Source organism: Micropterus salmoides, unplaced genomic scaffold (genome assembly GCF_014851395.1).
Source record: "Micropterus salmoides isolate LMB-PRFRI ecotype aquatic unplaced genomic scaffold, ASM1485139v1 Ms_hic_scaffold_688, whole genome shotgun sequence".
In the NCBI taxonomy this organism is placed as follows: Eukaryota; Metazoa; Chordata; class Actinopteri; order Centrarchiformes; family Centrarchidae; genus Micropterus; species Micropterus salmoides.
In genome coordinates, this window is record NW_024044446.1 from 1 (window position 1) to 15,801 (window position 15,801).

Consider the following 15,801-nt stretch of genomic DNA (forward strand, 5'->3'; position numbering starts at 1 on the left):
TCACTTTAAAGGATATTCCAAGTGCCAATCGAAGCTTGTTTATAGTAAGTGTGTTTGTGTGTGTGTGTGTGTGAGGCCCTGCAATGAGGAGGATGGGCACCTTTCAGGCAATTTGGAGTTAGATGGTGTGATTAATTCCATCAAAAATCACAATTGAGATTTTTCACCTCATTAAGTGTTGTAACTACCTGAAAGTGATGATGAACAAGGAGCCTGTTGGTGGAACAAACTTTCCAAAATGAATCGATAGTTTCATTGGAAATGGTCCACTTTAAATGCCTGGAATGAATGCAACACTGTAAAGTAATTACACAAAAGTCATACAGAGTGTGCAGATGTAGTGTATTTAATATTTCCATTACCATTAACACGTAGAAAATAACACAAATCCTTATTTCATGTTGTAAATAGATCCAAATTATGTACCTTTCTCACAGGAAGTAGAAAAAAGAAAACCAAAAGTCCAAGTTTAAATTTAATCAATACTGTCCTTACATTCCATGTTTCAATCTGTTGTATAATGAATACATGTAGATGGAAACTTGGACTTCCTCTTTCAACAGGAAATAGTGACTTCAGCAGGAGCATTGAGCACATGGTGAGTGTCTGTGATTTATACATTTCTTTCTGCAAAAGGGTTGATACTTGGTTGATTTTGTCTTTGTCAGTGAGTTACATCCCAGTGCCATGTTTTTTATGCATTTTCAAACTTAAAATGTATTTTGTATTGCATTTTCTGTTAAAAACGAAAATGTTATGACATAGATGTAAATGTGGAATGTCAATTTTATTTCCAAATTTCAATCTACCTACCAATTAGTTCATAGATTGAAATATGAAAAGAATATCTATATTCAACATTTTATACTTTTACAGCTACTTAGATGCTGCCCAAAGTTATTGTGGTAGGTGTCTGCCTTTGCCCCTCATTCTGGATTTTTCAATTAATTTAATTTAAAGAATGATAAAGCAGACCAGCTCTGAAAGGACAGCTAGAAAGAAGAGTGTCTAAGGCCCAGAAGAGGCAGAAAAGAGGTCTAGAAGGGGAAAATGTTTCTGAAAGGTACTGATAAAACAATTGAATGGAAGTGAAATAAAAGATTAACTTGTTTGACATGCAATGTGTTAGAAATTAAGTTCAAGAATCATGTCAGGAAAGGAAAGCTGTCTAAATATATCAAAACAGAAGGCAAAGCATGTCAATAAAAAACTTTTAAGTAAGCATCAAAAAGATATTGTATTGTTGTAGGGCAGGCAACGCATTTCAGGTCTGTTCTACTGCTAAATACCATCATAAGAAGAAATAAAAAGAATATTTTGTGACCTGGCTTGTCTTCACACATTGAAAAGTTATTAAGTTTTATTGGTAAAATAATAATAATAATAATAATCCTTATTTGTAGAGCACTTTTCAAAAAGAAGTTACAAAGTGCTTTAACAAGTGTAACGAATAATACAAAAAACAAGATAAGAGCATGAAAAATTAATATAAAATTAGTAAAATACAATAAAATAAAAGGGATAAAATAAAGTTAAATAAGATCGGGAAAGGCTCTCCTATAAAAGTATGTTTTAAGAAGGGACTTAAAAGAGTTCACTGACTCAGCCGACCTGATTTCCTCGGGCAGGCTGTTCCAGAGCCTCGGGCCCCTCAAATGTTAAATGTGCTTCGTTTTCCCCAATGTTGACATTTTTAACACTTTTCTTTCTTAGCCACTCTAAATGCAGAGGTCTAACAGGAGCTCTTCCTTACCTGGTTGGCAGGATGGTAAGTGTATATCAGAAGGGAGTGCCCTTTATGATGGTTTGTTGACGATACAAAGCTTCATTTGTGCTATTTTTAATCTTCCACAGAGTGAGCGACTGTGCGGGCTGTGTTTCCACAACTTCAGCAACTTAAAGCAACACCTGAAAGTGTCCCACACCATTCAGAACAAAGAAGAGTTCCAGCTTTTGATGCGATATGGGAATTCACGGTTGGATCAAGATAAATATATTTTATGTATGTTATTTATTTTTCTTATTTGCACTGATTTCCTGAACTCTTTTTTTCCATTTCCCACCATAGAACTAGCAAATACTTGGAATGCAAAATATGTGGGAAGAGGAATCTCGTCCGCCTTGACAAACACTTACAAATAGCGCACAACATTGGTTCAGCAGAGGTAGGAGATTCAATTTGTGACAATAACGTCTGCACAATCTGTTGTAAATCATGTGTTTTTCCATCTAATGCTACTTTGATGTCATGAAAAATATTGTTGAAAGGAGCGAGAACCGATCATGAGGCAGGCCAAGAGAGCAGTCATAGTTAAAATGCTGGCAGAACTGCGTGAGTCCAGCCCTGATGTGCCCATGGTATCCAGCTTGGACTTGGGAGTTACCATGGAACATGGTAATTTTAAGTTCTGTTAATGTTATGATATATATGTGGACATGATAGGGGCACTGAAAAGGGGCCATACATTATCACATCCTATTCAAACTCTAGTGGCTTCTGTGTAGCAACTAAATAATGCACATAGAGTAAAATTTGGAACCCAAGGGTTTAAATTTACAATTAAAATCTCCTACACTTTATTTTAGAGGAATTTGTTCTGCCCATTGGAGAGATAATTGAGGAGGCTGTTTCCAAGGAACTGAGGGAGGAGCCAGAGGGATTGGAGTACAGGGAAGAGGAGGAGGCCTCGAGTATCAATTCATCATCCAACAACCATCTTGCGACTGGAATACATTCTGCCTTCCAATGTTCCACCCCCATAATTCAAAGACAGGATCATGATTACAACATGTCCTCCTCCAGTGACCTTCCTGAACACACTGGTCAACTGCTGTTTTCCACCCCTGTTTCTGGGGCCCAAAACTCCTCTGCCAGTAACCAAATCCCTTCCACCGCCCTGTGTGCATCCATGCCTCCGCCTTCATGTGAGACTGTGATGTCTTTTAACCTACCGGGGCACTTGAGTGGCCACAGTGAACACTTGACTGGTTCAATGTCAAGGGACAGAATGTGTTACTGCGAGCAGTTGGATTCCAGGGTGCAGCAGTTGGAAAAAAAGGTGGACAGTTTGATGGCAATGCAGCAACAGACACCCATACTGACAAAAGCACCTCTATCTGTTCAAAAAAGTGAGCATGTCGGCAAGGGAAAGAAGGGCGCTTGTTTCTTTGGTAAGTTATTCATTTCTTGCTGTTACAAAAAAAAGAGAGGAGAGAGATAGTTAGAAGGTTATATTCTTTTTCATGTTTATTTTGCAGAAAAGGCTGTGGAAGACTTCTTCAAGTTTCGCCTGGGGCCACGGACTGGAAGGAAGGACAGGGAAAATGCAAGACAGTGTTCAAGCCATGCTTTTCGCTTTTGCCTCTATATGGCTGGTGGTCTACCCTCCAAGATCGTCTCCAGTGACCTAAGGTTCCTGAACCAAATGGACAAGTTGCGTGGGTAAGTTTTTTTTCGTGTTTTCTTGGTCCAGAAATATTATACTTTTTGCTTTTTACTTTGGCACAAATTACTCCCCAAATCTTATATATGGATTAAAATTATGATCTCTGATGTTGTGAAATAGATGTAAATATGGAATGTCAAATGTGGTGGTGGAATTGGAAGTAAGAGTGGCTTGTAATGGCTTACCTTTTTCCATAGTTGGCCAACATACCTGGTCCAGAAAGGCTACGCACCCTCATCAATGAAAAACATGTTGACCAACGTGATTATGTTTTTCAAGCATATTGAAAACTCCTTCCTGACTCAAAGTAAGCTCAAACAGAATGAAATAAATAAAATCCTGTACGAGCTGAAGAGGATCCAGGCCGAGATTCAAAGAACGCTAGTTGTCCACCGGCAAAAAGTGTTGCGTCGTAAAACAGGTACTTGTTCTTGTTCTCTTATAAAATTACAAATTGGATTCTCATCGACTGTGGTGCATTTCGCACTATTTTCACAGATGATCAGCTTCATGCAACTCAGGAAAGCGCTTTCATGACAGCTGCGAGGGAAAACATTCCTAAACTGTTTGGTATGTAGACTTCAACATTTATGCTGCAATACTCATTTTTTGGTTGCTTACATTCACAACCAAATTTTTTTTTAATGTTTTGTAGAACGATTGGAGAGCAGTGGAAATCAGGAGAATGAGCATTCTAAGCTAATGGGCTACATAATGGGCTACCTGTGCATCCTCACTGGACACAGATCGGTTGTCCTCACCAACATGACAAAGGAAAATGTGGTCAACTTTGTCTGTTGGAATCATGGCAAGAGATTCCAAGTTCTGGTTAGTACCTCTATTTTTCGGGGGGTTATTTACGCTGGGCTGGACTTTTTAACCTGGACTTCATGTCATCCCTTCCTAAGTGAAACCATCTTTAGTGCACATTTCAAGTGAAAGCTGAGGGGTTAAAGCAGTTTCAAAGAATTTTCTAATTTAAAAATAAAAATGGCTGCAAACATTTTAAATAAAACAATAGATAAATTCTGGTGATAAAATAATGTGGAAACACTGTTCATTTGTTTTTTACTATCTTTTTACTATCTGGGGATGGGATTTGGGTTGTAAACATACCACTCAAGAGCACAACTTATGTTTTTAATTGAGGACTGGCTTTTTCAACAAAAAAATTACACATTTCACTTAGACCCACGAGTAAAAGTTCATAAGTTTATTTACAATGTCATTTTACTTAAGTGTATCATAGGCAAGTAGTTTTATTAGTAGTCTTATCTATTGTATTAAATAGATGATAATTTGGTGTAATACAAAGTCTGTCATTTCAAAATGTTATTGAGGGAATGGATTGGTTCTAGGTGGCAATGGAAGAAAAACAGGTGTCACCATCACGCTAGAGATCATTACCAGTAGATTCCAGTCTATTAAGTGGGCCATATATTCAATTATGGAATCACTTTGAAGGCCTATATTTTCAAGACCAAGGAGAAAGCAGACTGATTCCAAGTACTGCTGTATCAAAGGTAGCTGCATGTCTGTAGGCACAAGTAATCATGAGAAGGGGATTAGGGGATCAAATGATTCCAAATTCATGCATTATATGGATGACATTTTGGTTGTACTTCAAAGGCTGGTGTTTCAATAACTGATTGAGAGAATGGGTTGATTCTAGTTATCAATGGAAGCTTGTAGTTTGCTATATCAAAGACAGGTGGCTGCACCACTGTACTTTCATGCAGTGCTGAGTTACTAAAGGACCAGTCGATTCCAAATTCTCATCTACTGCGTGGGCCATAGATGCAATTCTGGAATCACTTTGACGGCTGATATATTTAAGACAAATCGAGAGTGCATGTTGAGTCCAAGTACCAATGGAAGCTTTTAGATGTGACGTGTGGCCTCATCTCCCAGCTACAAGTCAACAGTTATTGGTGATTTGTTTTGTTTAATTTAAGTGCATCCACTCAGACAAATCATGATTTTCTGAATTTTATTTCCCAAGGTTGATGACCACAAAACCATGCAGTCATTTGGTCAGGCTGCATTCAACCTAAATGAGGAGGAATTTAGGTGGCTGGAAAACCTCGCTAACTGCAAGTGCTCTCCTCAAGGTCAGGCCAGTGATTATGTTTTCCACACAACACTTGGAAAACAGATTGGTAAGGCCGGGAACTTCCTTCATCTCGCTTGGGTGGACTGTGGAATGAAGGGCACAATCAGTTTTAACAAGATCCGGAGCAGTGTCTCTACTCAAGTAAGTACTTAATGCAAGATAGGATCTAGCCATAGGATCGATTTTGAAGTCATAGTTGGTAATTTTTTATTTCTTTGCTGGGGTTTCCAGGCCAACCAATACCTATCTGAGAAGGAGAGAAAACAGGTGGCAAAAGCCATGTGCCATGACCCCAGCACGGCAGAGAGATTTTATGTGGCTCTGCCAGACAAAGTCACAGGATATGAGACGAGGAGGCTGAGACTAAAGGCTTTAAAGATGGCCATTGCAAAACCCTCTGAAGAGGATGAAAAGATAACTGATACTTCATCAGACGACACACCAGAGACAAGCACAGAGGATGAGGAGCCAATCTACGATGACCACGAGTCCGTCTCTTCACTGTCATCTGAGGAGTTAAGGATTATGCGTCAAAGACGTGGAAGGCCTTCCAAGGCAAGAAGCAGGGCGAGAATAACCTCCAGCTATGAGGTTCCCACATCATCACAGGACAGCCTTCCACCAGCGCAACCTCTCAAGTCCAAGAGGAAATTGGATTTCTTAACTGAAGAATCTGCAGAAATACATATCTACACACCTTCGAAGTGTGCTATTGTTGTTGAGAAGTTGCACCAACCAATTGCTGAGTATTATCTCTTCAAAGCAAATCTTTCCAATGCCCTGCCTGGGCAAGCACCCCTTGCCGACCCAAAGAACCTACCTGCACAGAGCGCCAGGTTCCTAGCAGCACCGACAGCTCAGGAGGAACCAAGTAGCGAGCCCGAGCCCCTCACTGCCAAGACCACAGATTACGTGTCAGTGCCCGCAACTGAGCAGGTCCCAGGGAATGTGCCAGCACCCTTGATCCCCCTAGAGCAGACTCCCGACTGGATGCTAGAAACGCAAGAGGAGAAGAATGCACAAACCTCTCCGGGACTGGACCCAGTATGTGTTCTGAATCTTATATTCCAGGAGACACCAGAGTTGGTGCCAGAAACACCAGAAGACCAGATGCCACAAACCCAAGCGGAGGATGTGCAGAAGTCCTAGCCAGGTAGGGCCTGGAATGTGCCACAAACACCGTCAGAGGAAGTGTTTGGGTTTGTGCATGTCCCTTATTCAAGACACTAAAACATATTGCCCCTTGGATGTGATTACCCATTGATAGGAATAATCATCTTTAAAAAGTTTAGGTTTTAAAGTAATATACATTTATTTAGCTTTAAAAGGAGAAAGAATGCTGACGCTTTGATTTATTTACATTTTTTGTAAAATTTATAGTTTGTCTGTGTTAGATTGCACAGAAACTAGACTGATTCAAATTCATGCTCACACACTCACACACTCAGCACACAAATCATGCACAGGCAAACATGCACGTATATACACACACACACATACACACACACACACACACACACACACACACACACACTTTTTATTTTGATCATACTTACTGAACTTAAAAAATGTAATATATCTCAGCAAAATTGTTGAAAGTAAAATTTTCAGAAACCAATTTACATGCTTGTCTGTCTCCTAATTAATTTTTTATTTAGTTTTCAAAGTTGTTCTGAGAATAAATGTAATGGTAAGTTGTCAAGACCCACAGTTCATAGGATTGTTATTTTTGAAAATAGCAATGGATAAGCATCTGGAAGTACTTCAAAGGCTAGTATGTAAACAATGGAAGGAGAGAGCAGGTTGATTCCAACCAATAGAAGATTGTAGATTGCTGTGTCGAAGACTGGTAGTTGCATCATGCTAGGTACAAGTCAGGTGGCTGCATCACTATCGGTATAAGTAATGATGAGTTATTAATGGCCAAAATAATTCCAAATTTTCATCTATTCAGTGAACACAACTGTGGCATCAGACAGAGGGAGAGAGCAGGCTGTTCAAATGCTAATGTAAACTTCTACATTTCTGTGTCAAAGAAAGGTAGCTGCATCACTTGAGGTAAAAGTAATGATGAGTTATTAAGGGACCAAATCATTCCAGATTCTCATCTATTGATTGGGCCTGTAGATTCAATTCTGGAATCACTTTGAGGGCCCATATTTTACACACAGACGGAGAGAGCAACCTGATTCCAAGTACCAGAGGAAGCTTGTAGATGTTTGGTGAGGAATATGAGCATCTTTCAGGCTATTTGGAGTTGCCTGGTGGGTAGACAGGGCATTCCAGGAAAACACAAATCATAATAACATGTTCTTAATCCTCATTGTTACCTGTGTTGGTGTCAACACCAATTTGTTATTATGATTTCTTGAACGGGCTGAAAAAGCAGCCAAGTGGGGATGAGAATCCTCGTTGTATAGGTTCAATTCAATTCAATTCAATTTTATTTATATAGTGCCAAATCACAACAACAGTTATCTCACAGTCCTTTTCATAAAAGAGCAGGTCTAGACCGTACTCTATGATGTTATTTACAGATGCCCAACAATTCCAATCAAGAGCAAACACTAGGCAACAAAGGCAAGGAAAAACTTCCTCTTAAGAGGCAGAACCATGGCTCAGGGTGGGTGGCCATCTGCCTCGACCGATTGAGGGTGAAGGAGAGAGAGAGAGAGAGAGAGAGAAGGGATGCAGCCTATACAATATACACACAGAGCTACGGACAGTAAAGATGATGTTGCTATAGACTAAATGAAACGTGATACAGATATTTACAGTACTGTTAATGATAATAATCGTAATGTTAATGATTATAATAACAATAATAATAATAGGACTAGTAACAATAATTGCAGCAAAGCATGTTGAGCAGGAACACAGATCCAGACTCCACAGCTCCAGAGCCAGAAACACCTGCAGGAAGTGATAGGAGGAGAGAGGGCAGGGAAGAGAAAGCACAAGACTACGGGAAAGGGGGGAAGTTGTGTTAGTAACATGCAATAATGGGACGAGGTTGCATACAGAGGGAGAGAAAGTAGAGGAGAGAGGAGCTCAGTGCATCATGGGAAATCCCCCGGCAGTCTAGGCCTATAGCAGCATAACTAAGGGATGGTTCAGGACTAACCTGAGCCAGCCCTAACTATAAGCTTTATCAAAGTGGAAAGTCTTAAATGTGGAGATGGTGTCTGCCTCCTGAACCCAAACTGGAACCTGGTTCCACAGGAGAGGAGCTTGATAGCTGAACGCTCTGGCTATTAGTCTACTTTTGGAGACTGCATTCTGAGAGCGCAGTGCTCTGGTGGGGTAGTAGGGTTCTATGAGCTCTTTAAGATAAGATGGTGCCTGACTATTAAAAGCTTTGTAGGTGAGAATTTTAAATTCTATTCTGGATTTTACTGGAAGCCAATGCAAAGAAGCTAAGACAGGAGAAATGTAATCTCTTTTCCTGGTTCCTGTCAGAACACGTGCTGCAGCATTCTGGATCAGCTGAAGAGTCTTAATGGACTTTTTCGAGCAGCCTGATAATAAGGAATTGCAATAATCCAGCCTAGAAGGAACAAATGCATGGACTCGTTTTTCTGCATAATTTTTAGACAGGATGTTTCTAATTTTCATAATATTACGTAGGTGAAAAAAGGTGGTCCTTGAAATTTGCTTAATGTGAGACTTAAACGACGTGTCCTGATCAAAGATAACTCCAAGATTCCTCACAGTGGTGCTGGAGGCCAGGGCGATGCCAGGTAAGCTAGTCCAAACAAATACATATAATCATATGCCAATGTAGCCACATGAGGCTACACCTTCAAGTGGACAAGACAATAGAGACATTGTATTATCAAGGTGAGAGCGGATCAGTTAAAAATCAAAGACATCAGTTGGTAGTAAATTGGGGGCTAAGCCACAGGGGTGAGGGGTGAGAAAGGTTGAGATCTTCTAGCTGGATAAGTGCGTCTCTCAGAATACTCTCAGAATACAGATTGACATAGATCATTGCAAGTGCCAAGTGAAGCTTATTTAAGCCTCTGCCTTATTGTTTGTTTTTCATGTTGTAAATTGATCCAAATTGTCTACTTCCTATTTCATAGGACATAGAAAAAAGAAAATATAAATTCCAAGTTTAAATTTAATCAATTCAATCTATTGTGTATTGAATGCATGTAGATGGAAACTTGGACTTCCTCTTTAAACAGGAAGTAGGAGCTTCAGCAGGAGCACTCAGCACATGGTGAGTGTCAGCTCTCTCAAATATTTTTAGATTTGTCTCATACAAAAGTGTTGATACTTGGTTGGTGTTGTCTTATTTCAGTGAGTAACATCCCAATGTCATGTTTTTATGCATTTTTAAACTTTTAAAAAGTATTTTGTATTGCATTTTCTGTTAAAAAAGAAAATGTTATGACATAAATGTAAATATGGAATGTTAATTTTATTTCCAAATTTCAATCTACCTTCCAATTCGTTCATATATTAAAATATGAAAATAATATATTAAACATTTTCTACTTTTACAACTACTTAAATGCAGTATTATACATTTTTAAGTTATTGTGGTAGGTTTCTGCCTTTGCCACTCATTCTGGATTTTGTGGATTTTACAAATAAAGTCAAAAAAAAGAAGGAACAAGCAGAATCCTACACCAGTTATGAAAGGACAGCCAGAAAGAAGGGCGTCTAGGGCCGAGAAGAGACAGATATGGAGTCTAGAAGGCGGAAATGTTTCCGAAAGCTATTGATAAAATTATTGTAAGAGTGTGAAAGAGTTTTAAAAAAGATTAACCTGTTTGACATGCACTGTGTTAGACATTAAGTTCAAGAATCATGTCAGGAAATGAAAGCTTTTTCAGTATATCAAAACAGGTGGCAAAGGATGTCAATAAACAATTGCTAATATAAAAAATCACACATTTAAAAGTTATTTTAGCAGTCCTCCTGAACAGGTTTGATTTTTTTTTAATGTCCATTTTCCCCCGGTGTTAACATTTTTTAACACTTGTCTTTCTTACTTCCTCTAAATGCAGAGGTCTAACAGGAGATCTTCATTACCTGGTTGGAAGGATGGTAAGTGTATATCAGTAGGGTGTGCATTTTATGATGGTTTGTTGATGATACAGAGCTTTATTTGTGCTATTTTTAATCTTTCACAGAGTGAGCGACTGTGCGGGCTGTGTTACAAAAACGTCAGTTACTTAAGGCAACACCTTAAAATCTACCACACCATTCCAAACAAAGAAGAGTTCCAGCTTCTGATGCAATATGGAAATTCACGGTTCGATCAAGATAAATGTTTTTATATATTTTCTTAATTTTTGTTATTTGCACTGATTTCCTGAAAGCTTTTTTTCCCCATTTCCCAAAACAGAACTAGTAAATCCTTGGAATGCACAATATGTGGGAAGAGAAATCTCGTCCGCCTTGATAAACACTTACAAACAGCACACAAAATTGGTTCAGCAGAGGTAGGATATTCAATTTGTGACAATAAAGTCTGCAAAATCTGTTGTAAATCATGTTTTTCCATCTAATGATACTTTGATGTCATGAAAAAAATTGTTGAAAGGAGCGAGAACCGATCATGAAGCAGGCCAAGAGAGCAGTCATAGTTAAAGAGCTGGCAGAACTGCGTGAGTCCAACCCTGATGTGCCCATTGTATCCAGCTTGGACTTGGGTGTTACCACTGAACATGGTAATTTTAAATTGTCTTAATATTACGATATATATATTGATTTGATACGGGCACTGAAAAGGATGCTTACATCATCATATCCTATTCAAAATCTAGGGGCTTCTGTGTGACAAGCAAATATAATACATATAGACTGAAATTTGGAACCCAAGGGTTTAAACTTACAAATCTCCTACACTTTATTTTAGAGAAGTTTGTTCTGCCCATTGGAGAGATCATTGAGGAGGCTGTTTCTGAGGAACTGTCGGAGGAGCCAGAGGGATCAGAGTTCAGGGAGGAGGAGGAGGCCTTGAGTATCAGTTCAACACCCACAAACCATCCTGTGACTGGAATACATTGTGCCTTCCAATGCCCCTCCCCCACACCTCAAGGACAGGATCGCGTTCATACCTTGTCCTCCTCCAATCACCCACATCAACAAATTGGTCAACAGTTTTCTTCCACCCCTGTTTCTGGGGCCAAAAACTCTTCTACCAGTCACCAAATTCCTTCCACCGCCCTATGTGCATCCATGTCTCCGCCTTCACGTGAGACTGTGACTTCTTTTAACCTACCGGAGAACTTGAGTGGCCATATTCATCACTCGACTGGTTCAATGTCAAGGGACTGCACGTCCAACTGGGAGAAGTTGGATTCCAGGTTGCAGCAGTTGGAAAAAAAGGTGGAGTGTTTGATGGAAATTCAGCAAGAGAAACCCACTCCATTTAAAGCACCTCTATCTGTTCAAAACAGTGAGCATGTCGGCAAGGGAAAGAAGGATTCTTGTTTCTATGGTAAGTTATTCATTCTTTTTTATTACAATTTGGGGGAGAGAGTAGAGAGATGGTTTTTGTTAGTATGTTTCTTTCCCTTTTCACGTTTGTTTTGCAGAAAAGGTTGTTGAAGACTTCTTCAAGTTTCGCCTGGGGCCACGGACTGGACAGAAGGACAGGAGCAATGCAAGGAGGTCCTCAGGCCATGCTCTTCACTTTTGCCTCTACATGGCTGCTGGTCTACCCTCCAAGATTGTCTCCAGTGACCTAAGATTCCTGAACCAAATGGACAAGTTGTGTGGGCAAGTGTTTTTCTTGGCCCAGAAATATTATATATATTTTTTTTAGATTTAGGCACAAATTTCTCCCCAAATATTATCGATGGATTCCAAATTGTGATCTCTGATGTTGTGAAATAGATGTAAATATGAAATGTCAAATGTGATGGTGGACTTGAAAGTAAGAGTGGATTGCAACTGCTTACCTTTTTCCATAGTTGGCCAACATACCTGGTCCAGAAGGGCTACGAACCTGCAACAATGAAAAACATGTTGACCAACGTGACAATGTTTTTCAAGCACATTGAAAAGTCCTTCCTGAGTAAAGGCAAGCTCAAACAGAATGAATTAAAAACAATTCTGCACGAGTTGACGAGGATCCAGGCTGAGATTCAAAGACTACGGGTTCATTCTCGGCAAAAGCGGTTGTGTCGTAAAACAGGTAAATTTTGTCAAGTTCTTTTTTGTCTTGTTATCTAAATAAATTTCAGATTGGATCCTCAATGACTGTGGTGTATGTTGCATTGTTTTCACAGATGATCAGCTTCATGCAGTTCAGCAAAGTGCTTTCATGACAGCTGCGAGGGAAAACATTCCTAAATTGTTTGGTATGTAGACTTATTTTTTATTTTTTGTTTTGGTTGCTTACATTCACAACCAACATTTTTTTTCACGATGTTTTGTAGAACAACTGGAGAGCAGTGGAAATCAGAAGAATGAGCATTCTAAGCTAATGGGTTACATCATGGGCTACCTGTGCATCCTCACCGGACACAGATCGGTTGTCCTCACCAACATGAAGAAGGAAAATGTGGTCAACTTTGTCTGTTGGAATCATGGCAAGAGATTCCAAGTTCTGGTTAGTACCTCTATTTTTCGGGGGGTTATTTACGCTGGGCTGGACTTTTTAACCTGGACTACATGTCATCCCTTCCTAAGTGAAACCAACTTTAGTGCACATTTCAAGTGAAAGCTGAGGGGTTAAAGCAGTTTCAAAAAAATTTCTAATTTAAAAATAAAAATGGCAGCAAACATTTTAAATAAAACAATAGATAAATTCTGGTGATAAAATAATGTGGAAACACTGCTCATTTGTTTTTTTTATTACTGGTGGGCCATTGATTTAATTCAATCAATTTGAAGGCTGATATTTGAGACAGAAGGAGCGAGCAGTTTGTTTCCAAGTACCAATGCAAGCTTTTAGATGTCTGAATTGCTGTATTAAAGACAGGTGGCGGGATCTCCCTAGCTAAAACAACCAGTCATTGATGACATGTTTTATTTTTCAAGATTGACGACCAGAAAACCATGCAGTCATTTGGTCAGGCTGCATTCAACCTAAATGAGGAGGAATTTAGGTGGCTGGAAAACCTTGTCAACTCCAAGTGCTGTCCCCAGGGTCAGACCAGTGATTATGTTTTCCACACAACATTTGGAAAAAAGATCGCTAAGGCCGAGAACTTCCTTCATCTGGCTTGGGCAGACTGTGGAATGAAGGGCACATTCATCTTTCCCAAGATCGAGAGCAGTCTTTCTACTCAAGTAAGTACTTAATGCAAGGTAGAATCTGGCCATAGGATTGATTTTGAAGTTGTAGCTGTTTATGTTTTATTTCTTTGTTTTTCAGAACAGCCTTCCTCCTGCTCCTCCTCTCACGTCCAGGAGGGAGTTGGATTTCTTAAGTGAAGAATCTGCAGTCTCAAAAATACATGTCTACACACCTTCAAAGTGTTTTTGTGTAATTGAGAAGTTGCAGCCAGTAGTTGCTGACTATTATCTCATCAAAGCAAATCTTTCCAATGCCCTGCCCAGGCAAGCACCCCTTGCCGACCCAAAGAACATACCTGCGCACCTGGCTGAGCAGAGCACCAGGTTCCAAGCAGCACAGAAAGTTCAGGAGGAACCAAATAGTGAGCCTGAGCCCCTCACTGCCAAGACCACAGATGAGTACCCAACTGAGCAGGTCCCAGGGAAAGTGTCAGCACCCTTGAGCCTCGTGCAGCAGACTCCCAACTGGATGCTAGAAACACAAGAGAAGGATGAACAAACCCCTTCGAGACTGGACCCAGGGTGTGTTCCAGATCCTATGATCCAGGAGACAACAGAGTTGGTACCAGAAATGCCTGAAGACCAGATGCCACAAACCCAAGCAGAGGAGGTGCAGAAGCCCTAGTCAGGCAGGACCTGGCATGTGCTCAAAAACCCATCATGCAGGTTGATACCAAGAACGCCATCAGAGGAGGTGTTTAGGGCATGTTCCTTGTTACAAGACAGTAAAACACAGTGCCCCAAAGATGTGATTAGCTCTGGTTGGGAATAATCATGTTTAAGAGTTTTAGAGTAATATGTTCATTTATCTTTAAAAGGAGAAAGAATGCTGACGCTTTGATTTATTTAATTTTTTTGTTTATAATTTACAGTTTCTCTTTTTGTTAAATTGCAAGTTGGTCTAGGTAGTCTGTTACACACACACTTGCTCACACGCACAAGCACACAGGCGCACATGCACAGACATGCACACACACATTTTACTTTTAATTATAATGTAAATTTTACTTAAAAAATATATCTCAGCAGGATTATTCAAGTAAATTTTTCCAAGACCAGTCTACATGCTTGTGTTTGCCTCTTATTTGAGCCTTTTCTTTATAGTTCTGCTCATTCTCACTCTCAAGTAAATGTAATGATGAGTTGTCAAGACCCTCTGCTCTTTAAATTGTTATATATTGGAATAGCCATAGATGAGCAACTGAAAGTACTTCAAAGGCTAATATGTAAAGGATGAAGGGAGAGAGCAGGCTGATTCCAAGTACCAACAGACACTTGTAGATGCTGTATAACTCTAGCTACCAGTAATGATGAGTTGTTGATAAACCAAATAATTCAAAATTCTCATTTTATGAATTAGATGAATGACATTGTGGATGTATTTCAATGGCTGTTGTTTCAAAGTCAGATTGACCTAATGAGCTTATTTAAAGTACCCATGGAAGCTTGTAGATGTTTGCATCAACAACAGGTGACTGCAACACTATAGGGTTATACAATTTGTAGTTATTCAAGGATGAAAAATGTTCATATTCTCATCTATTGAGTTATCCATTTTTCCAAAAGTGGAATAACTTCAAAAGTTGACATTTTAAACACAGATGGAGAAAGCAGTCTGATTCCAATTACCAAAGGAAGCCTGTAGATTGCTGTTTCAATAACAGGTGGCAGCATCACTCCAAGTGAAAGTATCGACGAGGTATTGAGGAACCAAATGATTCCAGATTCTCATCTTTTAAGTGAGCCATAGATTCAAATCTGGAGTCATTTTGAAAGCCTATATTTAGGCTGAGTACCACTGGAAGCTTTTAGAGTGCTTTATCACATACAGGTGAGTACACCACTCTAGGTAAATGTGTTGATGACTTAGTAAGGCACCTAATGATTCCAGATTTAAATCTATTGAATGCACTAAATATGCAAATCTGAAAATAAATTAAAAGCTAGCTATGTAAAGACAGAGGGTGAGAGTGGTCTGAA

The 15,801-nt window shown here is 39.5% G+C and overlaps 2 protein-coding genes across 2 annotated transcripts; both read left to right on the plus strand.

Annotated features, from left to right (window-relative positions):
• Positions 1-1,713: 1,713 nt before the first annotated feature.
• Positions 1,714-8,256, plus strand: LOC119891063 (the record flags this gene model as incomplete). Its single annotated transcript, XM_038702395.1, has 11 exons — positions 1,714-1,768; positions 1,855-1,976; positions 2,069-2,165; positions 2,269-2,395; positions 2,587-3,171; positions 3,259-3,442; positions 3,644-3,867; positions 3,945-4,016; positions 4,102-4,274; positions 5,449-5,700; positions 5,791-8,256. Coding segments are annotated over 11 exons (2,809 nt in total), but the record flags the coding sequence as incomplete, so codon positions are not given.
• A 937-nt stretch (positions 8,257-9,193) lies between these two features.
• LOC119891061 lies at positions 9,194-15,798 on the plus strand. The gene is made up of 12 exons (XM_038702393.1): positions 9,194-9,784; positions 10,578-10,617; positions 10,704-10,825; positions 10,919-11,015; positions 11,117-11,243; positions 11,432-12,016; positions 12,114-12,297; positions 12,492-12,715; positions 12,810-12,881; positions 12,960-13,132; positions 13,564-13,815; positions 13,901-15,798. The coding sequence occupies exons 2-12, from the start codon at positions 10,615-10,617 to the stop codon at positions 14,444-14,446; spliced, it is 2,385 nt and encodes a 794-aa protein (XP_038558321.1). The 5' UTR covers positions 9,194-9,784; positions 10,578-10,614; the 3' UTR covers positions 14,447-15,798.
• Positions 15,799-15,801: the final 3 nt, after the last annotated feature.

Bases quoted from the DNA above. Each gene is read 5' to 3' on its own strand.
- LOC119891061 (XM_038702393.1), top strand. The intron at 12,017-12,113 runs GTAAGTTATTCA...TTTGTTTTGCAG, and splicing joins GAAGGATTCTTGTTTCTATG to AAAAGGTTGTTGAAGACTTC. The intron at 13,133-13,563 runs GTTAGTACCTCT...TTATTTTTCAAG, and splicing joins GCAAGAGATTCCAAGTTCTG to ATTGACGACCAGAAAACCAT.